The sequence below is a fragment of the Homalodisca vitripennis genome, chromosome 1 (genome assembly GCF_021130785.1).
Source record: "Homalodisca vitripennis isolate AUS2020 chromosome 1, UT_GWSS_2.1, whole genome shotgun sequence".
NCBI classification, from domain to species: domain Eukaryota; kingdom Metazoa; phylum Arthropoda; class Insecta; order Hemiptera; family Cicadellidae; genus Homalodisca; species Homalodisca vitripennis.
In genome coordinates, this window is record NC_060207.1 from 136,787,859 (window position 1) to 136,814,250 (window position 26,392).

Sequence of the window (26,392 nt, forward strand, 5' to 3'; positions counted from 1 at the left end):
TAAATAAACCTGTCTTAAAATCAATGCATTATGTTATTTATTTATTTATCTATGTTCATGTTTACGCCTCAGACTTGCTATAAGGCAAGATGACATGATTGGTACATTGTGGTAACTTCATTGTTTGTTCTTGCATTTGATGAGTTGTGAAATAAAAATTGCTATTAGAATTTTAAAATAGTAGTGTTCATATCCTCGTTTGAAAAAATAAGAAGAAATGAACAAATATGACTTAGGTTTCAAAACTTAAAGAAGTTCAATGTTTATCCAATAAAGATTATTATCTTGCTTGTATTCAAAGAAACATTAATAAGAGATAAAAATTTCAATTAACCATGTATTTTAAATATTTTATTGCGTCTTTAAAAGAAATGTTTCTTCTGTTTCAGATGAAATGAACAAATTATTATTCGTCTACTCAAGGCCTCAAATGAGGAACGGATAACAGCACTGGAGCACAAACAGCCCCAGTATATGTCAGTAATATTTCGATAAAAATATAAGAAAATTTGTAAGCTTTAAAAGTCATAGTTTATCAAAAGAATAAAGCTTTAAAACTGTATCCAAAGAATATATGATACTATGCATGTTTATAAAGGTAAATCAGCTAGGTAAAGATATAAGTAGTTTAAATTTGGTGCAAGAAATAGAAGTTTAAGATAAAGACCTCAAAATTTTGGGAAATTGGAATGTAGAAAGCAATCTACGAAGGTGAGTGAAGATGAGGACTATATCATCGAAGAGCACCCTGCTGGTCCCGCCCGTCCTTCACAACTCTAGTTGCACCCACCCTCGCTACGGCTCTGTCGGTCCTCAGGCCTCAGTCGGAGGGTTAGTCCAGGGTACCATCATCCTCACGCTCTTCGTCGGCATCATCGTGGCCAACCTCTTAGTCATCATTGTCATCAACAGTCGCCGATACTCCAAGTACATTCACGCCCAGGTTAGTTCTGTCAAATAAATACAAATAGTGTTTATTAATATAATATGTGATGGTATTTTAATAATTTTATAAATACTATATTTCACAATAAAATTACCATTTAAATTCAACAAAACTTAATCAAAGGGGAACTGAAACAAATTGAAATAAAATAAAATGTATTTGTTGGTCTAGGTCACAATAAATAGTTTTGGATCAAAGTAAGCCTGCCAGAAGAAACACTTGAATAAAATAAATATTACTACACTGGTTTTAATTGTTTTTCTTCTGATAATTTGAGATTTTATACCGGTTCATCTCATTTACAACACCCATCTATGCATCTCTACATTGCTGCATACATTTTCTTTGGTATAATACATTTGATTGTTTTATAAAGCCTTAGTATTAAGCCGGCTATGAAGTCATTGCGTCTTTAAGTTACTATTAAATCGTCAGGAATAAACCCCATGAAATTATCAGGTAGAGCTGTACGTTCCCTCTCACTTCAAATGAGAAGACCTATATCGTGTAATCTAATCACGTCCAACATAGGTGGTCAAAGTGTTACACGTAGCTTACAATAATCATAACTAATGTTATTAAAACATGAAAATATTTATTTTTAAATAAAAAATCAAATTTACTGAAAGTTATTTTGTAAGGAATTATACGAGTACTGTAGTATTTTTGAGAATAGGAAAGTTTACAGCAAAATTTATGTGTTTCCTACTAAATTACTAAAAGATTACATGTATCGCTTCATTTAGGAAGAGTAACGTTACAGCATAGAGCATGTTTGATCGTATGTTCTACCTCTATCTAGTTCTTTATTAAGATTTCAATAGTTTCGTTTATCTCAAATTGAGTAGCACATATGTGTTGTGTAGCGCGGAAATTCAATTCTGCCAAGAGTTGATGTCTGACACTATGCCGTTTGAAATCACTATTCTTTGCATTATGAATGGAAATGGGGGAATAGGAATAATAAAGAATAAAATAGGATATAAGTTATGTTAGTTAAATCTAACGATGGCCATTTTCCGTAAGGTTTCCATAATTTTTCCAAGAAAATAACCTAAATCTGGAGACTGTACGACTTTATAAGAGAGAATAAACTGGTTGAAGCGTGAATTTTTTCCGACAGTATAGTGCGAAAGCTCTACTTCCAAACTCTGCGATAATAGAGTTAAAGCAATTTGACACTTATTAAATCTACCTTTTTTTAGTAGATATTTGTTAAAAATAGACTTGATATAGGCTTTTAGCGTATGAAATGGGAATAACAAAATATATTGTACAGCTGCTGATGTATTGGAAAAGAAGTGTAGATATATTATGGACAATCTGTAATGTTTGAAATGTAAAGCAGTGTGAACGCTAAAGTCTGTGTTGACAGCCGAGATACTTGCTGACGTCTCTGGCAGGGAACGACCTGGCCATTGGCCTACTGGTGACCCCGTTCGGTGTGCTGCCCGCCGTATACGGTTGTTGGCCCTATAGCGACATTCTCTGCCAGATACAGGTAATAACTGTAGGATATTGTACTGTCTTAGTCTGGTGATGCAATAAATTTGTACAACTTTAACTGATGACCTACCTTAGAGTGGTGTATGATGCATTTTGGTACGCATAGTATTGTGTCACAATATTCTGACAAGTATTCTGAAAGGACTTCCTGGATATTTTTCAACGCTACCAGTAACACTGAGATTTGAAATCTGCAATTTGACCTCTTCTTGAGATGGGAAATAACGTAAGGCTTAAATACAATCTAGGTAAAATGGACAACATAATACTAAAGTTCTGTTACACGGATATCTTGTAACATAGTTTTACACCTATGTACACCTCACCCCATTGTTTGTGTTTTCTTTCCACGATATATTTTAATTTCTTATATTTTACTTTTAATTTTGCTTTTTGATTATTATGTATAATTATTTCTTATAATTTATCATTATTTTTGTATAATTTCAGTTCAAAATTTGTGTAATGAATTTCAATTTCATTGCAACTCTTCTGAAAGGAAATTGTGATCGATTTCAAAAGCCTCAAACCATATTTACAAGAAATGAATAGTACAATGAAGTACAAATTTTTTATTTCATTTGGTATAATAGACATAATAAATTAATTTCTTATATTAGTAAAAAATGCATCTCTAAACTCATAACAAGGATATTCTATATACTAACAATATTTTATTAAGATATTTTATATTAAAATACAGTTTACTACTATAAAGCCATCCATATGTACCGAAGGATACGGAGATAAAGTATTTCCTGATCGTTAGATCCAAGTCTGATTACACTTGAACTTTTGTTTGCATGTTTCTAAACTCCGGCTCACAAAAATACTCTTTTCCTCCCTTACTTTACTTACGTTCTTTATTTGACTTGTTTATCTTATATTCAACAAACAGACTACATTTAGTTCTTAAATTGTCTCAATTATATATCAGTCAGCTAGGTGTAATATTTTGTTACACTGTTACAAAATGAATCATTATTTTGACAGAAGGACAGTTTCTCTGCGATATTCCTAGCAAAAGTTATGAGAAAATAACCCCTTACATTGTAATGCCACCTAAGAAAGACACCTCTTATCAAAACTATGCACACCAGAAACCCTCGGAACACCTAGAACATTAGATACCTCGGAAAGGGATAAGCTGAGCACCTCAAAGTTTTACTAAAAGATATCACTCATGCATTGTGTTGATACGCGCAAGAAATTGGCATTGTTACTACAGATTATTATTTTTGCATTATTTGCCCATAAGCTTTGTCCATAAACGTCTTACGGGTGTTTACTTAGTGTCGTCGTGTTTCTATTGAATACACCTTTAACATTACATGTCACAAGGTAGGGGGTGCAATTTTAAAGTTACCCGAATCCACCTCCCTCCATATTAAAAGGGGGGGTGGATTGGGGGGGATTTCTTTGTACTCTCCAAAAAAGTTTAAAACGTATTTTAATAAGTATAGTGAAGGTTGTACATTGATATCTTGAAAGTCAGAAATGGCCCTAGTTATTACAAAAATGTAAATTGTTGTAACCTGAGGAATGTACACAGTATATGTGTGCTTGAAAATAAAAAAAACCTACAGGGTTTTCACTTATAAAAGAAGGTTATAATTATATTAGAGCGGAAATTTTTGTGTGGTAGTAAAACTATATTTTTATGCTTGTCTCACGATTAAGCAAAGTAACGCCATAAATTAATTCCTTTTAAAAGAGGGCTTTTAAAAGTCGATCAGTAATAAAACCGTAAGTTAATTTAAATTATAAATTTAGAATGCGTGTGTTCTTAATGGTTAACTAAAAAGGATCATGGTGCTTTAAGTAGTTTTGTGATATTGCATTACTATAATTATTTTTTCCAAATATAATTATGGAATACATTAGCAGTCTGCATGTAAATTCCCAACAAGAAGTATCTATAGTTGAATATATGTGTATGTTAAAGGCACTGCTACGTGGAGCTTTAACACAGCAGAGTGCAGCCATCTTGATCTGCATGGCCGTGGATCGTTATAATTGCATGCTGCATCCAGTGAACTACCACAAACACTCCAACAAGAAGGTAATCAAAAGCGAATTAAACAATTGACTAGAGTATTAATCGATTAGTAGACAATACGGTGATTAGTGTACTTTGAGTAAATGAGAATATAATGAAATATTAGTTATACATTTTTAATAGCAAATGCATTGTATATCTAAGGGAGAGCCTTATCATTTTATTCCAGTAATAAGTTTTTACACTGAATTCCTCTACTAATTTAACTCTTGCATTGGTTATCCTCACTTCGTGTAAGCCAAAACTAGTGGTTTGGAGTATACTTTACTGGTTTGTACAACATACACAAATCAATTCTTCTGAGACGGACTATATTTCAGTCTAGTTTCAAATCAGATGGATTAATTTTTAAATATTTTCACCAAACACAAAAGACACATAAAGCTCATTTTCTAATGTATAATAAAGATATATTTTTTCTACAATCTCATATACAGTAGCTAGGCACAGAATTAAGCTAAGTTTCAACTATTTGTGTGAAAAATGTTCAAAGAAAACGTTTTTATTTTATATCTATCTGGTTTCAAAACAGAGCTTTATAGTCTATCTCGTTTTTTCAATACAACCTTGATATCTGTCTGGTTTTGTAACAAAACCTTGTTATCTACCGGTGTTTTCATTAAAGCCGAATGCACATCACTTTCTAATGAATTGTTTTTTTATTAGTATGCAAATAATTTTTTTCTAGACCTACGTTCCATAAAATACCACAGGAATGAGCTATCAAAAATTTACAATGAAATACAAAAAAAGAAAAAATGTATTCAACTAGTAAATTATAATACTTATTCCAATAAAAGGTCAAATAATTCTAAGAAAATCAGAATATAGGTAAATTTGCGTATATATCAATCCCTTATATCCTGGGATTATAGGAGAAAATTAGAAGATTAGGTAGAAAGTACAATATTAGAGCAACGTTCAAAAAACACAATCCTTTTTCACAAAGTCTTGTAAAAATTAACCAATAACACAAAGGATTCCAAAACTAAATTTACAATATAATATGTAGTTACAACAGGAAATACATAGGCGAGACAAAAAGACCATTAAACGTAAGAAGAAATGAACACAAAGAAAGTATGAAAAAGAGACTAACAGAACACTCAATCATTGTTGAGCCAAAGACCATCGTATGAATTGGGATGAAACCAACATAATATAGCAACAACTTTATTTACTTAAAACGAAATTAATCGACATTTCATACATTACATTGGTAGACCAACCGATAAAATATTGGTAGAAATTTGGTCACTTTGGTTGCCAATTCTGAAAAACTATAAAGGAAGCCTAAAGTATAATATTGAATAGAAACTTATAAAATAAACCTTATATGTTTTTAAGAAGTTCATATAGAATGAAACAAAAATAAAAATGGCTCCTCACTTTTTAGCTGCCATCTTGTTTTCTACTGTGACAATATGTATTTACTATTGGCCGTCTGGTCAGTTTTATATAGTTCATCAATGAGTGCATGTTATAGAGTAAGTGTGCGTTGAGTCAACACACAACATGGTTGTGATTCCTGACATCTATGTCACAACGTTCTATTGTGATTTGTTTATTTTAATCTAGGTTGTAATTATGTGTTTTAGTTTAGTTAAGGTTAGTAGTTCGCCTGAGGAAGAGATCATAGTGCAGATTTAGAAACGTACTGCCCGAAAAAATCATGTTTCTATCAGTTCAAAATTACTATACCATTGATTCAAATTACGAAGTAATGCGTGCGTACATCAAATTATACAATAAAAGTATTTTTTAATCAAAATAATAATTTTGGAGAACAAATGGTGTTTTAAGAGATTTTTTCCTAACTGCAGTTCCTTCATTATAATGAAATTATAGTTCCATGTGAAATACGGGAACTCACGATATCACTGCCCAATCAACAATCTTGCGGTAGAAACACTAAATACCATGATGTATCTGCTTTTGAAACAGATATCTGTACTTATCGGGACTAGCAACTAAACCCTACATTTTCTACTATTTCAATGAAGGACACGTACCAAGTTTTAAAAGTTTATTCTCTAATTATGTACGTATATTTTATTCATATAAAACAAATATATCATAAATTGTTTTGAGATTTGGTGACTCACTTATGTCGTCATTTCAGGGGTGCATGGCGCTGCTCAGCCTCACCTTGGTGACGTCTCTCACTGTGTTCTCAACCCTGGTGCTGCCAAGGGGCAGCTATTACTTCAACATGACCGGGCTTGCCGCTTGTGACCCGTTCTACACCAGAGCCAGTCTCCGTATCCTGGCGGCATGCATCTTCTACTTCCCTACCACCATGGTGCTGATGTATTGCTACGGCTCGGCCTTTCACGTCAACAAGTTGAGGCTCAAGCGGGGAGTGACCGCCGCCAGCCCTCCTGAGGAGATCAACAACGCCTCCCTTGAAAAGGTACAAACAAAGGTTTATGCTCTGTTCTTGTGTGAGTAGCAAAATTAAACCTTTGAAAAGCAAATTCCAAGGTAAATAATTTTGAATATTACAGATTAGGATTTGATAAACAGGTAATTTGATATAAAAATAACTCTTATTTGAAAACCGTTGGTCTTCACTGAATAAAGTAAGCGTATTATAATATAAAGTAACTTTATATATACCTGAAGAACTTTTTAATGTAATATAATATTATATTACACTTTTTTATTCGTTATATTGCTCTAAACAGTATGTGTATGTGTTGATAGTGTATATTTGTTTGGCACCTAAAATTATTTAGAATTGTGGATTATAAAAATTTCATAGCTAATAAGTTTTAGGCAATAGTAATATTAATGGCTTTCTAAAACTGGTACGTGCTTCTTCGCTCATTTCTCTCAATATATTGTGTTTATTGAAAAGATAATCGTTAACAACATTTGTTTTACTTAGATGTGTAAAAGTATTGTTATTTAATTTTCTTATCCTTTTACGCAAAGGAAATACATTGTACTACAGCACTCATAAATAACTAAGTGAAGTTCTCCCCCAACTCTAATGGCTGATAGAGACTTTCAGCTGTGTTCATATTTTAAACATGGCATCATAATACAAGACTTTGCTTTTGTACTATGAAAAACTTTGCCACTACATTACAATGAGCTCCACACATTTTAATGTACTTTTTAAACTCTTGTACTTAAATGAAAAAATGTGTCTAAAAAACTGGGGAGATAAATATACATTTTAATCTGGTAGGTTTTAGTCATAATGGAAATCCCATAATGCCAATACCATAAGTTTAGTCAATCCACTTACCTTTATATTCAGTAAAACGTAAATTATATATATATATATATATATATATATATATATATATATATATATATATATATGTGTGTGTGTGTGTGTGTGTGTGTGTGTGTGTGTGTGTGTGTGTGTGTTATTCATGTCTTGTAACTTAAGTGATATTTAAAATAACGTATTAAAAAAAAATTAACGATATGAAAACTGATTAAATTTCGAAAACTAATTATATTTGGTTGTATCCCAAAGTCATGAAAAATAATATTAAAATCTACTCCGAAAAAGGCTTTATTTCAAAAACCTGTATAAAAATTAAAATGTTAAAAAAGCTCTCGATTTCTATTTTTTTATAATAGGAACAACATATGGGTGTTAAAAATCACAAAGAAAAGGTGATAATTTTGTTAGCAAATATCATCACCAATCAGCTGATATTATTTATGTATTAAAATTGTCTGAGCAACACTTGTGTTTCAGTAAACAGTTCTTTTAAATAAAAAAAACTCTTATAAGATTAATATTAGAAATTTTGAGGCTAGTGAGGCAGAGACGTATAATATAATGTATTTTAAATCCAAAAAGACACATATAGAGTATAGGAGCTTTAGCATGATAGAAAATATGTATGTACGTAAAGTAATAGTTTTAGATAACTAAAATCACCGTATAATGATAAAGACAGTTTTTTTAATAATTATGATATTTTTACTTTTGTAAATGAGATCATAATAATGCATTCGGTTTTATAAGAAAAGCCTACAAATATAGAACAGGGGATGTCAAATACCCGTTGGTTTATAAATGCCAGAATACCTGAACACCGACCTAGTACGGCCCCCAATAACGTTAGCAGTGAGTGTCAGGAACCAAAGCTTTGTAATATAACCGGACAACATTTCTGTCAATAGCCTTACATTTGAAAGCCTATTTCTGAAGTCTCTTTTTACAATTGAATGTGCTTTAAACTTTCGCATTATTGATTGATCTTTGTTGCTATTGTCAAATTATTATCTTGATATAACAATATGAAAAGAACGTGATCTAAATGCATGGAAAATATTATTTAAATGCTGTTCTAAAACCCAACTTGATGAAAAAAGGTGTGAATGTTTTGCACATAAGGTTATTGGAACTGGATGTCTTCCTTAAATATTTTACTGTTGTTAATAGGAAAGCAAAGGGATGGCATATTCGTCCTTGTATATCAGAAGCTGAATACAAGCAGTGGAATTATATACATTTTGACTTATTTAGTACTTTTAACCTTTCGTAAGTACATACTCTCTTGATCGGGGTGATATTCAATATTACGTATAGTACCAGAAGCATCGCAGACCGCAAATAAGCGCTTTTAAATATAAATTGGATTTCAAAACACACGTAAGTGTTTATTTTCTTGGTCACTGCAACAACGTAAACTCAATTGTGGAAACGTAAATAAATAAATTATACCGAAAGTGAATTTAATTGGTTGCATGTAACTCTTTTGGACCACAATAAATTTTCAGTCGTACGTAAGTTATATATTTTCTTTATCGGGGCAAAAAGAAAACTCATGGCATCACTATGGCACTTTAAAATCTTTGACAGAAAGTATACTAAAAGAGCCGAAAGTACACACTTTTTAAACGAGTTGGTTTTTGTTGGTATATATTTTCGTAATCGGGGCACAAGTTAAACTCATCTATTGCACTTGATAGAAAATTAATCTAAACAGACGAAAGTTAAAACTTTTGACCAAATTATGTTTTTGATACTTGTATTTATATATAAAATAGAACCAGTTATAATATTACTTATGTTTTAAATAATTGTAGGACTCCATCATATTACATCATAAATGCTTTCAATACGAATTTATGGTCTTCGATTTTAAAAGTTGTGTGTGAAGCCGTGGGTAACTGCTAGCTATTACATCGGTTTTGCAATAAACTACATTTTAAATTATTACTTGCTGTAACTTCTTATTACCAAATATTTTAACAATCTTTAAACAAAATAAATGACAAATCAAACAATGTGTTTTATTCCCAGTTAATATCTGACCTCAACATTAGTGGCACCAAAATTTAATTTACAAAGGGGGTTTCTTATAAGAAAATAAAACACACACACACCCACAAATACATTGGAACAACGCCCATTTTGAAACACGATCGTTAATAATTAATATGACTGATCATAATTTCCTAGTATTGTAGTATTTAACAACTTTCATTAATTTTAGCAGTATTTTAAACCTTAATTTAATACATAAGTAGTAGGGGGCACATAACTTGTGAGGAAAACTTTTTAAAGCTTTTGTCAAAGCTTTTTTTATTTCGATGTGATTCGCCTTTGAATAAGGTCATAAGCTATTGATTTCAGGTTAAATAATAGCTATTTACTAAGCAGTAAAATATTATGTAACAAAATTATTTCAATTAACATAGTACTAGACCACGTTTCTTTATGAGTTTTGTCATTATTAATGGGCGTAATATTTCACAGTTTGAACTATGGCCTGGTTTAAAGTGAAACTAAACTATAATCAGAGTACTTTAATAATTTTAACCATTAAACAGCTTAAAATAAATAAAAGTTATTTCTAATGACTCTTATGTAGTTTTGAGTCGTGTTACAGCTGGTAGCTCACGAACGCAGACTGAGTACGAACGCATCTCGAACTATGGCTGCCATGTCTCTGGGATTCATCGTCATGGTGACCCCCTGGACCATCCAAGAGGTGGTGGTCGCTTGCACAGGGTCAAAGGTGAGGAAAATGTCATTACTGTGTTTTATAAAATTGTGAAGTACTACAGAGGACAAATTAGTACATAAAATAATATCTAGTATAAATAGTAATTAAGCAGCTTCAAATGTAAGAATATGATTTACCTGAACTAAATAAATTACAAAAGTGTTCTTTTTATCCTTCCACTGGTTATTGTGATGGGCCACAGTCCTGTGTGCGAGTATCCTATTAAATAAAGTAATGAGAAGACTAGGTGCAGTGCAAGGTCAACAATACTGATAAAAAGTGCAACGGTTACAGACAGGATATGATCTATGATCTTGCACATTTTGCACTACCTGTAACTCATATCCGATGCTTGAGGATGTAAAACGACTGGATTTTCCAATATTAACTACATTTCTAAATGTTCTGAAATAACGTCTTTGAGTTATATTAGTGTTTCTTGAAGTACTAGAATTGTCATGCCTCTAAACTACAATTACCCGTTTTCTTACCACTTTTGAAAGGCAATTTATATTATTACAGAAATTTTCTTGTATATATAATAATAATATCGAGTAACAGTTGCAAATGTGTATCCTACACTTATAAAATGATAATAAATAGAAAATGCAAAAACTTCCTATCATTTTATATTTAATAATTAGTTATAACAAGATAGTATTACAATTGTTTTAAATATACTGATATACAGCAACATTTCACCTAGCTTTTCTGTAGCAAGGTGTTGTGAACTTTTGAAGAAAGCCACCGTGATCTGAGCACTTCAGAAGATATATTTTATATGAATCCTAACGCGGGCGTCATCTTGATATTATTAAAACACATTATCTTTATATATGTGATGTTTTATTGGGCCATTTGCTCTTTATATCAGTCGGAACCGAGACTATATATCCTGTACAATATAAGTGTGACATTTACTTATTAATCACGACACCAGAAATATGTGTAAGATCATCAGTTTATATGCAACCTTTAATGCTCAAATTGTGTATCGAAAGGACTTTATTTATAGTTTGTTCAAATCTTTAAAGCTATTTACATATAAAACTATATTCACTTTCAGTCAAAACCAGACGTCAAATTAATGTAATATTTGCTTATGATAACTATGGTGAATTGAGTAATCCAAAGAATTATGGAAAATTTAAATCGAAAGAACAATGTTTGAAATCAAAGAGTAATGGTTCAATAAAAATAACACATTAGCGCGTAGCATGTTTTTTTTTCTTGCAAACCTATTTAAACCCGTTTTTTCAGATGCCACCCTTCCTGGACTTCACCATCACCTGGTTGGCGCTCAGTAACAGTTTCTGGAATCCATTCCTATACTGGCTTCTTAACAACAATTTCCGCCGTATCAGCAAGGAACTATTTCTCTCCAAGGTACATATATAAAAGAAGATAGGCCCATCATTCAAATATTACACTTTTCTGTACATATTGAGAGAAAAAGTACCGAGTAGCTCTAAAAGATTTTAATGATTTAAGTTTCGAATATCACCAACACTAAATCATTTAACATTATTATTTTTATACTATTTGTGTCTCCAAATTTACACAGAATGACCAGTCGGGGCACCATTGTTTGTTCTAAGGCTAAGCTTTCTTGAAGGAGTCCAGCATTTGCACTATCGTCTCAATTGTGAATAATGTTAAAAAATCACTACTCAAGAACAGCACAGTAAGTGCTGTTTAGATTTACTTCACCAGGCTATTCCCTGTCATGACTTCAGATCCTTCAAGGACTGTCAAAATTGTCTTCTATTTAGTAAAAATCATACATGTTGACCCTAGCAGTGAGCCAAACTTATAATTTGTATAAATTCATTGGACTAAAAAATAAAGAGGTTTTAAGGAGTTTTCTGCGCTTTGCTAATAATTGTAAAAAATTTTTTTTATGAAAATGGTGCAATGGAAATTGTTTTATAAAATCGAATTTGTAAACTCTCGGTTAGAGAGCCTGACCTCTACTCAACGGCGGAAGCGACATTAAGGTTAGGCATATTTTGAACCTCTGTAGTCTAACATACGATTTAACCCAATCTGATTGAAAGTCTTTCAGGAATTTACTGAGTTTTTCTCGTGATCCTTAAATGGACTGATTGAGGAAAAAACTAATTAAATAGGTTTGTATTGCCCAACAAGTTAATAGATTCTTGTTAAACCCTGAATCATTATTGATCATATTCATGTAATATTTTATATTCTCCATACCACCATACTTGCTCTTAATAAGATCCATCTCCCAGATTTTACGTAATGGCTTTGGGCTAATACAGTCCCTCCACAGACCATGAATCATTTTACACATGACATGTAGGTCTAAAGGCCCACACTCCAAAAATCATCTTTGCATTGTCACAGAAGGTATATCTTAAGATTATTAATGTCTTTTCAGGTGTATAAAAGAGTATTATGTTTTGAAGCGGAGTCTAATAAGCCCCGTGATTTCAATTTGGTCCAACATTGCCCTAAAGTACCCTATAGATCCTTTAATTTAATCTATTTTTGAATCTTACTATTACAGTTCGTGAAATAACTTCATGTAATTCCTTCGCAAAATGTTACGTTTAAATTAGATTGATTTCTAATCTAATTCTAATGTGTTTGGTCTACACATTTAAATTTTGTAACATCTTCATCATAAATTATCACAATTTTTAACGTTAGTTTTAAAATTACTCGCGGGGCTGATGTCCCTTGGTCTGTCTATCAGCATGATATCTCGGAAACGAACAGAGCTGATAACTGACGATATTGTGAATGAAGATTCGTTTGTATGTGACGAACACAGTTCAATTATGGTGCATGTTACTCCATGGGATTTTGTCGGGCGTTGGCGAATATTTTTAAATTGGTCTTACGTTAACCATGATGGCCATCAGAAATTAGTAGAATAAATCAATTTGTAAACAAATCCAAACATACTTATAAGAGCTGTCCCTTGGTCTATCTATCAGCATGATATCTCGGAAACGAACTGAGCTGATAACTGACGATACTGTGAATGAAGATTCGTTTGTATGTGACGAACACAGTTCAATTATGGTGCATGTTACTCCATGGGATTTTGTCGGGCGTTGGCGAATATTTTTAAATTGGTCTTACGTTAACCATGATGGCCATGAGAAATTAGTAGAATAAATCAATTTGTAAACAAATCCAAACCTACTTATAAGAGCTGTCCCTTGGTCTATCAATCAGCATGATATCTCGGAAACGAACTGAGCTGATAATTGACGATATTGTGAATGAAGATTCGTTTGTATGTGACGAACACAGTGCAATTATGGTGCATATTACTCCTTGGGATTTTGTCGGGCGTTGGCGAATATTTTTAAATTGGTCTTACGTTAACCATGATGGCCATGAGAAATTAGTAGAATAAATCAATTTGCAAACAAATCCAAACATACTTATAAGAGATTTTAACCAGTCATCCTCTTGAATACACTATACCAATCGATCTATCCTTGCCTACTATTATCTAGACATGTGCGGTTGGTAATGTGCCGCTCCCGGATACCCGAATCATTACTCATATTTAAGTTTTGATGTACCTAGTTTTGGTTTTTGTAGCATTTATATTCTGTAAAGTTTCAAACTGAGTCGATGCACATGATGGAGTATTTTGATATTTTGTCTGAATTTATTTTCTAAGTTTATTCTTTCAGATCCTGTGTCGTAAACCCAAAAAGCCAAGTGAGCCTGTTATCCGGTGTTGCACATCGACTGGGCCGATAGCCGCCGCCGTGGCTAACCGTACCGACCTGGAGGGTATGAGCGAGAAGTACTGGGGTGAGATCCTGGAGCGTACAGTGAGTAGCAGCAGTCTACAGGCTATGCAGCGAGTAGCACCCTCCCCAGGCACAGTACCCTCATCTCTGCCGAGTCGTAGGACCCAGTGATGCGCGCTGTTCGGGTGGTCCTTCCATTGTTCCATCACCAAGGAGTCGTTTAATGACCAGAACTGGTGTGAGGTCCACGGAGTCAAAACTCACAGTACGCTATAGTACTAAGTAGCGTCGTCATTACCCAGTCACAGGGTCTAGTGATGTGATATTTTCTGGTGATCCTTGCAAGAGTCTATCTCAAAGGAGTCGTTCAATGACCAGAACTAGTGTGTGGGTTATGGAGTTAAGATTTACAGTATGCTATACTATAGATGCTATAGTAATCCGTACCGTTGACACTACCAAGTAACAGGGTGAGTGGTGTGATCTGTTCGGTCGGTCATTGCAATGATCCACCACTAGTGAGTCGTGCAATAACAATATCTTTGGCGAGATCCACTGTTTAAAGACTCATATCGTACTATAGTACGAAATCCCCTTGTCACTGTCTAAACGCAGGACAAAGTGTTGCTATGTGTTTGGCTGGTCCTTCCGTTGCTATATCATTAAGTCAATGACCAGAACCCATTAGCAAATGTACTATCTAAAACTTATAATACTACAGGTATATTATAATATGTTGTAACTGGTCACTGTTAATTTCATTTCCGGAATTCTCTCGTTCATAGTTTTCAATGTTTCATCGTTTACGTTATTTACGTGTGTGACTGTAGCATATAAGTGGATACTTTTAAACACGTATTTGTGTTTAATAAGTAGCTCAATTTCATTATTGTATACCGACTATTTGACTTTGGGCTTTACATTTTTAGACTCCTACTATTAATGAATTGTATGTAAAAATGTGATTTTCGTATCTTTTTGTTCAAAACATGCGGACATGTTTAAAAATTACCGATGTTTATATTGTCACATCATATGTCTCAGAGAATAATATAAACTGTTTTCAGTGTTTAATTAGTCAATATAAGTTTTTTTCTCCAGTTTTATACTCGTGTTTCTACCGGATATCTATTTTTAATTTATAATTAGAAAATAATCTTGAAAAAGTTACTTAAATTCAGTAAATAATGTTTACATGGTATATGTTTAAACAGCGTAAATAAACTTTGAAGTATAAGTAAAAATTTTAGATTAATTTATTTGTATTAATATAATTTAAAAAATCTGAGACTTGGGTATTTGAGTTTTATTTAATATTATTTGTTGCAAACATGTTTTGAATCCTAAATTTTTAATTATATGGTGTATTCATCACTTTGATACTGAAATTATTAAAAATGTATTATGAACCTAAAAAATGTATTTTCGTTACCGAATATATTACATTAGGGATCGTAAACTCTGAAAAAGAGACTAAATAATGTAACCAACATAATTTTATAGTTGTGTAGGTATTACTTACCAAGTTTCCAATACAACAAACAAAAATATGAATAGCATTATTTATGTAGTAACTTTACTGCCTTTCTTAAAATATTATATCTAGAATAATAATGAGCCTTTAGTTAATCTATATATGTAGTTTTGAAATGGAAATACGTAAGACGCTGTCAGTGAACTTCCATATCAACGTATCAAAATCCACTACCCAAGAGTAGGTCTTGAATGTCAATCACAACTTTGTACATTTGTATATACTGTACGCAATTTGTATATTTGTATTGTTTCCTAATAAATATTGAATGAAGGCCTATTCATTTATTTTTGAAACCTACTATTAAAAACTATATTTTAATAAATGAATAAGTATCAATATAAATGTCCAACCGTATAGCTTCCTATATTATACACTCTTAATAAAAATCAAAATGTAGTATGGCACTTTTGCTGCACATTATTCGTTGTAAAACGAAATCATAGATAATATCTAGTGGATTTAATTTAAGACATAAATGTTATGTCATATAGTTAAACAGAGTTTTCTGGTCAAAGAAACCATAAAGAGAGTGTATATCGGCTAACGCAAATAAATGTATATGTATATATTCATAAAAATAATACACAAATATTTAGTAACTTGATAAAAAGCCTATTTTAGTACGGTGTTTTCTAATAAAACTAATAATTTACCCTCTCATATAAAATAACGTATGGGGCAGTTTTACAAAAGTTTGTAGTAGGTATTGAGAAATTCTTGGAATCAGGTGTAGTATGTGTTTAGCACTAAAAGTTTTTGGAAAATATAGGAATCATTCTTAAAATAAATTCGTTTTTTTGCTTGTATTTATTATTACACATCATTGTTGAAATATTTGAAACACTGTGCAAATTGTGTGTGTGTGTGTGTATATATATATATATATATATATATATATATATATATATATGTATGTATATATATATATATATATATAAATAAATGATACATATAAATCATGTATATATATATATAAAAATATATATATGATTTTAAACTTATTTGTAACTAGAGAATAATAGAATGAAATTACTTCGTATACAATTACGAATTCGTAACACTACGTAACCGTTATTGTTTACGTGCAAAGTTCCTTCAAGCAGTAAAAGTACATTAGAGTAGATTAGTACAGTACATTTAGTATCAATCAGATATACTATTAACCATTACATATTGAAATTTGAACTATAAAGAGCGAGAGCAACGAAAAATGTTAGAGTTTATACACGAATAAAAGTGAAATGAACCGTATTTCAGTCAGTATGGTAAATAAATCTTCCGATTGGTATCACAGTGATCCATTCGCTTTGATGGACTTTCCACCACAACACCATTACAATGGGAGAGATGTATGGGGTTGGCAACATTGCAAGCGCAGGTGAGTTGTACAGTTAGGGTAATGTTGTCCATTGATTGCATTGGAATTTATGACATACTCGTATATACTTACTATATCTGTAAGATTGTCCACAACTTCACTAATCAATATTAAATGTATGTATGCTGCATTATGGGAAAAATGTATGATAAAATGCGTTATAATGGATGTATCATTTTGCACTATAATATTATTATTACCAGTGGAAAAAAGCTAGAAATATTAAAAAAACTTTATCGGTTCCGAAAGAAATTTCAACACTATTTCAATACTGTATAAATAAATAAACATTTTATGTATATATAGTAGGTCTATTTATATTGTTTATCGGGGAAAATAGCAAACTCCAATTCTCCAATTGAAATAGAAGAGCAAAACCTGAAATAATTATTACTCAAACTTTTTATTAACTTCTGGTCTTTTTAACCATGAACCCTGTATAATGGGTACCTGATGCACGTTACATGACTAATTCCACTTAAATAAAGGATAGAGTCGTATGATATTACATCACAAGTCCTTTCAATATGACAAGAATGAACATTGACTTTGGAGTTCCTCTATATTCCTCTAAAATAGTTCAAGCGTTACTGAAATAATGGGAGCTTTTTAAACAAAAACACGGAATTTCGCATAGATATTTTGCAATACCTTTGCGGGCGAAGCCGTAGGTATGTGCTAGTCAAAGATAATATTACAGAATGTTCACTAAAACATTAGACAAAATTTAGATGTCCATTCCCGTGACATTTTTCATGTTCCTTACAGACAATACGTTTATTGCCTGTCAGTAAATATAGCCTATTGTTTGATATAAGAAATGACAATAGGTATAACTAACGGTAGAATCAATAAAAATTGTTAATACAAAATATTAACGTGCTGTGAGATCAAACTATTTCACTGCCTCTTGTTTTTAGTCTCTGAAAATTGTGCACAGTTACTAAATTTTCACTTTATTGTTTAGGGCAACAGAGCATATAATTAACCGATTGTATGTTTTATTGATGTGTATACATAATTTAAGAATTTATTTTAACTATTTTTAATTTATACTTCAAAAACCTGTATTTTTAGTGATTTATTTTAAGGAGAAAGAATTACAACGCAACCATATTTATTGTGTTGCCGTACCCTCTCCAATCAATTACTGGAGAAGTATAGAATATTACAGTTTTGCCAGCCCTGTCACTTCAAAGATCCTAAACACACGTATAGGTCCAAGACTAGGTAGCTCTTTTGTATTAATATGATGCCAGCCTAATATTTTTGTCCTACTTATTGCAATATATCTATAATAATAACATAAATAAGTAATATACTTTTAATACAAACATAATTTATCCCTCCCATTAACTGAAGTTATGCAGGAATAAGTAATACACTTTTTTAAATAAAAACACGATTTATCTTTCCTACAAAATGGAGGTATCCAGAAATAAAAAAACATTCTTTTCATACAAACACGATTTATCCTTCCCATAAACTGGAGGTTTGCAGAAATGAGCAACATAATTTTAATAGAAACACGATTTATCGCTCCCGTAAACAGGAGGTATGCAGGAATAAGTAAATGTGTTTAATTCAAACATGATCGTTTCAAACTCAGGTATTAACAAAAGAAGAATAATTACGAGAATTTATGGTGTCTGCGCTGACTCTATCTAATGCAATGCTAAATCATAGTAAGAATGTTCCATTTATTCAATCGGTACCTGAAATTAATCACAAAATGAAAATAGAACGCAACTTATCAGTTATTGAATTTTTTAGTAATTAGCAGCATTATTTCTTAAACACAATTATGGTAAACAGAATTCATTATTAAATGTAAGATCAGCTGCCTTAACATTCTATCTTATTAAAAGTTATTATAACTTGTAATGATTAGCCTTTTGCAAAAAGCATTAATTAAATTTTGTTGTAGGATTAATAATGAATACGGTATTCCAGCATATCTGAAGCTAATAATTAGTGGTAATTCCTGATAGTATGAAATGCTGTTCCTTTCAAAGGTTAATTAGTTTCATCAATTAGACATGTTGTATGTTCATTCTGTTCTGCACTATCTTGTAGACCTTAAGATTACGTTTAAAAAAAGTAAAAAAAGTAAAGAATGTCTTATTTTACCAGGCGAAGTTAGGGCTAAGAAGCCCTCTCTAACACTTAACGGTTAACAAGTAATCTTGGATTTAATTTAATTAAAAGCAACAAAAGTGTCTGGTATAAACAGTAACAGATCAGAACTCAATATCAATTATGTAAATCCGTTGAAACTTTTTCATTTATAGCAATGAACAAATTTTAAATAGAAGGCACTAGATCTGGAATCTGTAAATATTTTCTTAAATAAAGTATTTTTGTTTCCTAAAAATGTATGTGAGTAGGCATACTACTTATATGACAATATGTCAGCTATTAAGCAATGAAGAGCAGCACTACATTTGAATTGAACTGAAACTTAAACAATTATGTCCTCGTTAAAGGATTGTTTATTTGGAAGTGAACGCAACAAATATCTTATTTTATGCAATAAAAACTAGTAGGATAATACTTTTTATTCCGTAAACACGCTTTAAGCCATGTAATCCATATGTGTTTATGTACCCAAACCTTAAAAACGAACATCATGTAAAATCCAGAGGTGTAACTTGATAAATATCCTAACATTAAGCCCACAAATAGAGATAGTGCAGGTTCAAACTGTGTTTGTGACCCGAACACTGTATCAGTACGCTCCACTTCCCACTGTTCCGAGTTCACCCTTTACGTATTCTGCACGTATACTGTGTGTATTAGTTCAATGTATAGATAGTATATGGAGTGAGGCTGAAAGTAAAAATATTCTGATTAGCGTGCAAACTCATATTCTTTTTGAGACACAAATCCTAGTGCTAGATGCAGACTAAAATTAACAAGTGAATATCAAAAAATAATTTTAGGAAACCATCACCATAAAGAATTTAATGAATATAAACAATGTAAGTTATTATTAGAATTAAAGTTATTGGAGAATGATTATAGGTATGATAGAAACAGTATTTATGGAAGAAATTAAAGTGCATTTAGAAAACAATTGTTTATTGAAATAGGGAATGTATCTATTTAATATTTAAGTTAGCGCTTGAAACCAGTTGTTAAACACTAACTCATAAATCAGTAAAGACTTGAATAGCCTTTTATTACTTTTTATTCGAAATTATAAGGTAACAGAAAGACCTCAAAATAATTCAGGCTTAACGAGGTATTGCGAAATTGTATATGTGTGATCTACTTGAGTAAACTTTACCTCTGTTATGATTTTTTTAAATACTTTTACATTTGTACTTTATAGCCGTAAAAATTGGATAGTACATTTAAGCTATAATTATGTTTTTGATTGTGTTGAAATACACCTATTACTTATAATAGAAAAAAATAAGCAGTGTTTTACAGTATAAAATAATGTAAGAATACGTTTAGCGTGCAAGGCTTTGCTAAGTTTGCATGCAAAATTCATAATATATCTAGAGCTCATTTCATTCTTCAGATATCCTACATAGAAATACACGCAATCGCATAGAAAAGAAACGTTTACATACCTCGGGCAGATAAAAGTGAAATTGAATCAGTGTATGGATTGACAGCCTTCAACGACGCTCAGCTAAACACTATGGTTGTAGATTCACTTTTAAAGGACTCATGTTAAGCAAATTACATTTTATTGCAATTTTCAAATAAAATATTTTCCTGCAAGTTTACGAGAGAACGCAGAAATCAAATATTGTTACCGACTTTTAAGATTTACTCTATTTTATTATATTTTCTTTTTACTCAACGAATAAAATATATGTTTTTAAATACCACATGATTGTAAACAAATTTATTCTTCTACTATTTGTTCCTTGGCAACATAGTTACCCCTAAGACAAATATAAAAATATTCGCTAACGCTCAGCCAAATCCCGTAGTGAGCCTAGCACCATTATGGAATTTAGTACTGCCTATGTACTAATAAAGCTTCTTGCAAAATTTCAGGTTTACATGTCAGTTTGTTTTCGATATATTGCGATTTTGCCTTATCTAACGCATAACTATATAACATACTATTATGGAAATTAAGTGTCATGGAAAATCTAAAGTCTATATATCAGTTCGTTTTTGAGATATATTATAGACAGAAATATAGACATAAAGATAGAAATATGTTATGGTTACTAAATTCAACTAACATTGTATTAGTATTGTAAATTTAAACAGGCCAATGTTTTTGTATACAAGGTGTTCAGTATCTCTATGGACAAACGTATATTCATAATTTTTTAAGTGAAGACAAACACATTTCTTATTTGCACATGGGTTTCTGGTGCATAGTTTCCCGTCTCCATGAGTTATTTTACAAGAATTACGGAAATAAATTGTGCCAAATGTTTATACTAAAGCAAAAAATAAACGTAATATATTTTTAATGGTGACCATTATAATGTTTACCTTAGAATATCTAAAAGTAAAGCAATTTTAAAAATTTTAGGTTTTCAAAATGAAAATTTATTTAAAATATTGTATTACAAATCTAACGGCAGAACACTTATTGAAATCGATTAATAAATAGCTGAGTTATTGAAAATCTCCTGTGATGAGATATAGCCCTCATTATAAGGTTCTCGGCAAATAACAAATATTAAAACAAAGGCCGTCCATATTTTGGGTTATAGCATTTTAAGGTTTAGCATACTGGTCAATAGTTTTTAGGTTTCTAACATGTGTTATGGTTGAATTTGCCATACAATAAGTGTAATTGAGCTGCCGTCTATTATCTTCTATTTCTGTATTTTGGCAGTTATAATTTATCAGGGATGTTTTTGACTACCCTTAGTTTCAATTTAAATTATGAACAAATTAATTAATTTAAATAATTAATTAATTGTAAATAATTATTGTATCAACATATAAATTATTAGCTTTGCTGAGTTAAATTCATTAATCGTATAAAAAAGCTCACGAAATTGTCGTTTTGTAGGAAGTCTTAAAGCTTCACTAGCACTTAATACGCTAACCCGATTATAGTGGAGCTGAACGTCTATCGTATCGCTCCTTGATAAGAGCATAAGACCGGATAAGCAATATAACCTTTAAAGTAAGTGACATGATCGATCAGTCTATCTAACTATACAACAATAAATGGCCCTAAACAAATGTAAAGTTAGTTTGCATTGAACAGACACTACTATACACCTGCACTACATCGCTTTCTCTGAACATCACTTCAAAGAAGTATCTACAAAATATGCTACAATGACTATTTTTACTTTGCCGCGGTTAACACTCATGTCGTATTAAAGCAATTAAAGATGTTAAAAATTATCAAGTAAGGATCTGACTCACGTTATAATTCTTTTAGAATTCCACTTTTATAATCTGAATAGGGTAACTGTCCGTCAACGGATCTCTTGTGTTAGGTTCATATAGCTCTTCCGAGTCCTTCATATAAAGGAAGTATTTGACCTTTGGGAAGTGTCGGTACTTAATTTCACTTGTAAGGAAACACACTAATAGAGATCTCCCATGCCCTTGTTGATAATGGTAACGCATTGGACATTCCATTCCATGGTAGTGATTGTACATATTTAACAGAAGCACATGTCTTGGTTTATTGCTGTGAGATAAAGACTGTGAGACTTTAGGTTCTAAGATCGGGAACCAGTGTAACTTCCATCCATTATACTACATTATAGATTGGTTTCTATATCGACTAAATATTATATAAAAATTTATTTGCAACAACGTGAACACCATACAGTTATATGTATATAAAAATATACATATATCTGATTTTTATAATAATGTATTTTGTACAATCTTAAGCTAATATTTTGTAAAATTTAACGTAATACTATGCTACTAAAATGTAAATCAAGAAAAGACAGATATATGGACTCTTCTCCTTACACAGACCTATAATCTATGGGGAATTATTCATTTGAAATTATGTAAGAGTACTGTACATGTTATTGTATTGTGTATGTGAATAAAAAATTTTATTAAAAAACTGTCGACTTCTAAAAATTTTAACAACCACCAATAATGAATCCTTAAGACATTTGTAGAAGGATAAAAAGATAAATTTCATAAACCTGTTCCTTTCGTGAAATCTCGAATTGTAAAAATAACGCTCACTCAACAAAATTCTAAGAACATGCTTAATCCTTATACTGCAGAAACATGATGAACATGTGACTAAGGATTAAAAACGGCAAAACTTTAATGAAGGAATATGACCACCTCTATCCCTTTTGCTTTTATATCGATATCTCTTATATCGCTAAAGCAGATAAAAACTCATGAGGTATTTTTGAGTCATATATATATATATATATATATATATATATATATATATATATATATATATATATATATATGGGATGTTTTTGATTTTTATGGCAATATATATATAGGAATATAGTAGTAACCCCTGAGTAAATTTATTTCTTACTTCAGCTTCTTTTATGATAACGGAATAACCTTGTACTGGTATAAATTAAGTTATTGAAATATGCCTTATTTTACAAAGCACGATTAAGATCAACCAATGCAGCTGGTTGCACTTAATGGTTGCACGATTAAGATCAGTATACCATTAATTAACACCTTTATATATCTACCTGCTACAAAGCTATGAACTAATTTGATCCGGTTTAGTTAGCTCTTTGTGGTTGGGTTGTAATACAGTCATAATGATCACCAGTAATCTCTACTGAACTCCATGTAATTTGAATTTATGTTATTTCAAAGCTATAATAATATATTGAAGGTTTAGCACTCAGTTCTGTTGTAAACTTATTGTGACAAATTTATATCAGAACTTAATATTCTATCTCCTTGTAGATTAATTCTTATAACACGTAAAAACCTCATATTATGTTTCTTTTCTTTTAAATATCTATTTATTGAAAATTAAAGATTAGTGTTAATTTTAAACCTTCACCTGTCATTCCTACCATTACTAATCTATCAGTGTGTTTGAATTTGCTACAGCTATTTTCAAAGATTCAGAACTTATAAGGCCTGAACGTACGTCCACAGTTAACACAGAAGAACACACAAGACTAGGAATCTTACTGACAAAGATGTATCTAATAGAGGTCCTTCACGATTAATTGCATCACAAAAAGTGAAATCGCCTATCTAAGAACGCTAGCCTCAAGGCATAGTATGGATTATAATTGTCAATGCCCAAAAGCTATAATACACGATTTGAATCGACCACAACCACTCCATGCCGGACGATGCGATGATGCGATGGCCAGGCATATATCTATTAGCAAATATCTCTATTAGCTCCTGTCACCATTGGAACCTAGTGATAATCTATAAAGTTAACCAACTATCTTAAGCTTGAGATACAGTGTAGTGAACTATGTCATTTCGTAATAACGAAGGTTGACGGAAATACACAACGGAATCACAATGCAAATAGCTGTGTATACATAATGGTTGCAATCTTTAAATACAACGAGGTTGGGATTAAACATAAATAGCTACATACATACATACATATATATATATATATATATATATATATATATATATGTGTGTGTGTGTGTGTGTGTGTGTGTGTGTGTGTGTGTGTGTGTGTGTGTGATTCAATGTTTATTGAAATTAAATAAGGCTATTGCCATTTATACAATTTAATGTAAATAAAAGTCGTTTGACAGGTGTTTGGTCTTCCGATCATATGTTGGTTTGCTTATTTAAACGCATATGTGACAGATACGGCCAAATACAAAATAATTGAATCGGAAAAAGTAAGCGCTCTGTGGTGTAATGGTAGCACATTCACCCGGCAAGTGAGAGATCCGGGTTCGACTCCCGGCGGAGCAAGTACTTTTTGTGATTCAATGTTTATTGAAATTAAATAAGGCTATTGCTATTTATACAATTTAATGTAAATAAAAGTCGTTTGACAGGTGTTTGGACTTCCGATCATATGTTAGTTTGCTTATTTAAACGCATATGTGACAGATACGGCCAAATACAAAATAATTGAATCGGAAAAAGTAAGCGCTCTGTGGTGTAATGGTAGCACATTCACCCGGCAAGTGAGAGATCCGGGTTCGACTCCCGGCGGATAAAGTACTTTTTGTGATTCAATGTTTATTGAAATTATATATATATATATATATATATATATATATATATATATATATACAAAAGCATGTATTTTGTGTAAGTACCGTTTTCAAATTTGGATGCTGTTGCGCTGCGGTTGGGGTCGCTCGCTTGCACAGTATACCTTCATCTGTTAGCAAGCCACAGACGCAAATTACGGCAAAAATCTATCATTGTTATTTGTATGTTAATGCATATTTCAACCAATCCCGTACATTGATAATCCCGCCGGTTAAGGATTACATGATATTTCTTGGCAGTCAATGAGTAAAAGTTGTTTAAATTCACTCTCAGAAAATTATGAACAAACAGACAAAACATTATGAGGGATTGAATGGCGTTCAAATGGGCAGGAGCTTTATCATTTCGTTTATGATGAGAAACGGAGTGGATAGTCCTCAATGATCATCACCGAGTTTTTGCAGAAAATTAATGATTAAATGAGAACAAACCGTAGTATAAGACTTTTTAATCAGAGGAATTTCCTCAAGTGTTATGAAGTGTCCTATAAGAGATTTTAATAGAGAAACGTGTTTTTCTATATGAAATTGTTTGGCCACGTATAAATTAATGGAAAAATTAATTAATATATTTATATTATATTTATTTGTTCAAATTCAGTATTGTCTTATATATATGGCTGTGTAGATATGTATGTGAATGAGAAACACTACTGTCCTAAGAAAAATGTTTGCTACAAGTATTTCTATTTAGCTCTTAATGCCATCTTTCTCTTGTTTCTGCTAGTAAATATATCTAAATTACTAATATTTCCCAATATGATTTTATTTTAAACATCATAACTATTAACAGTGGTTTTATTTATGGTCAAATTTCATTTTTTTAACATGCTGGGTTTGGATGTGTATATGTCATTATTTAAAGAGTAAATTTCTAATTCACTGTTGTCCGAAAGTTCTCACTCTCCTAAATAACTTTTGAATATAAATATATTAAGAAATGTCCATGGTGGATCGTTGTATGAGTAAAAAGTATGGCTATTGGGATATATGAGAACTTTAGCACACAGTATGGGAGGATACGTCAAAGTTCAAATACTCTGAAATCCTTTTTTTTCGGAAACTGTATTTTAA

General features: G+C 31.4%; 1 protein-coding gene across 1 annotated transcript; it reads left to right on the forward strand.

Annotated features, from left to right (window-relative positions):
• The first annotated feature begins 286 nt into the window (after positions 1-286).
• LOC124371884 (trace amine-associated receptor 9) lies at positions 287-16,048 on the forward strand. The gene is made up of 7 exons (XM_046830255.1): positions 287-943; positions 2,322-2,447; positions 4,398-4,514; positions 6,634-6,924; positions 10,379-10,507; positions 11,756-11,881; positions 14,173-16,048. Exons 1-7 carry the CDS (start codon positions 722-724, stop codon positions 14,404-14,406), a joined length of 1,245 nt encoding a protein of 414 aa, XP_046686211.1. The 5' UTR covers positions 287-721; the 3' UTR covers positions 14,407-16,048.
• Positions 16,049-26,392: the final 10,344 nt, after the last annotated feature.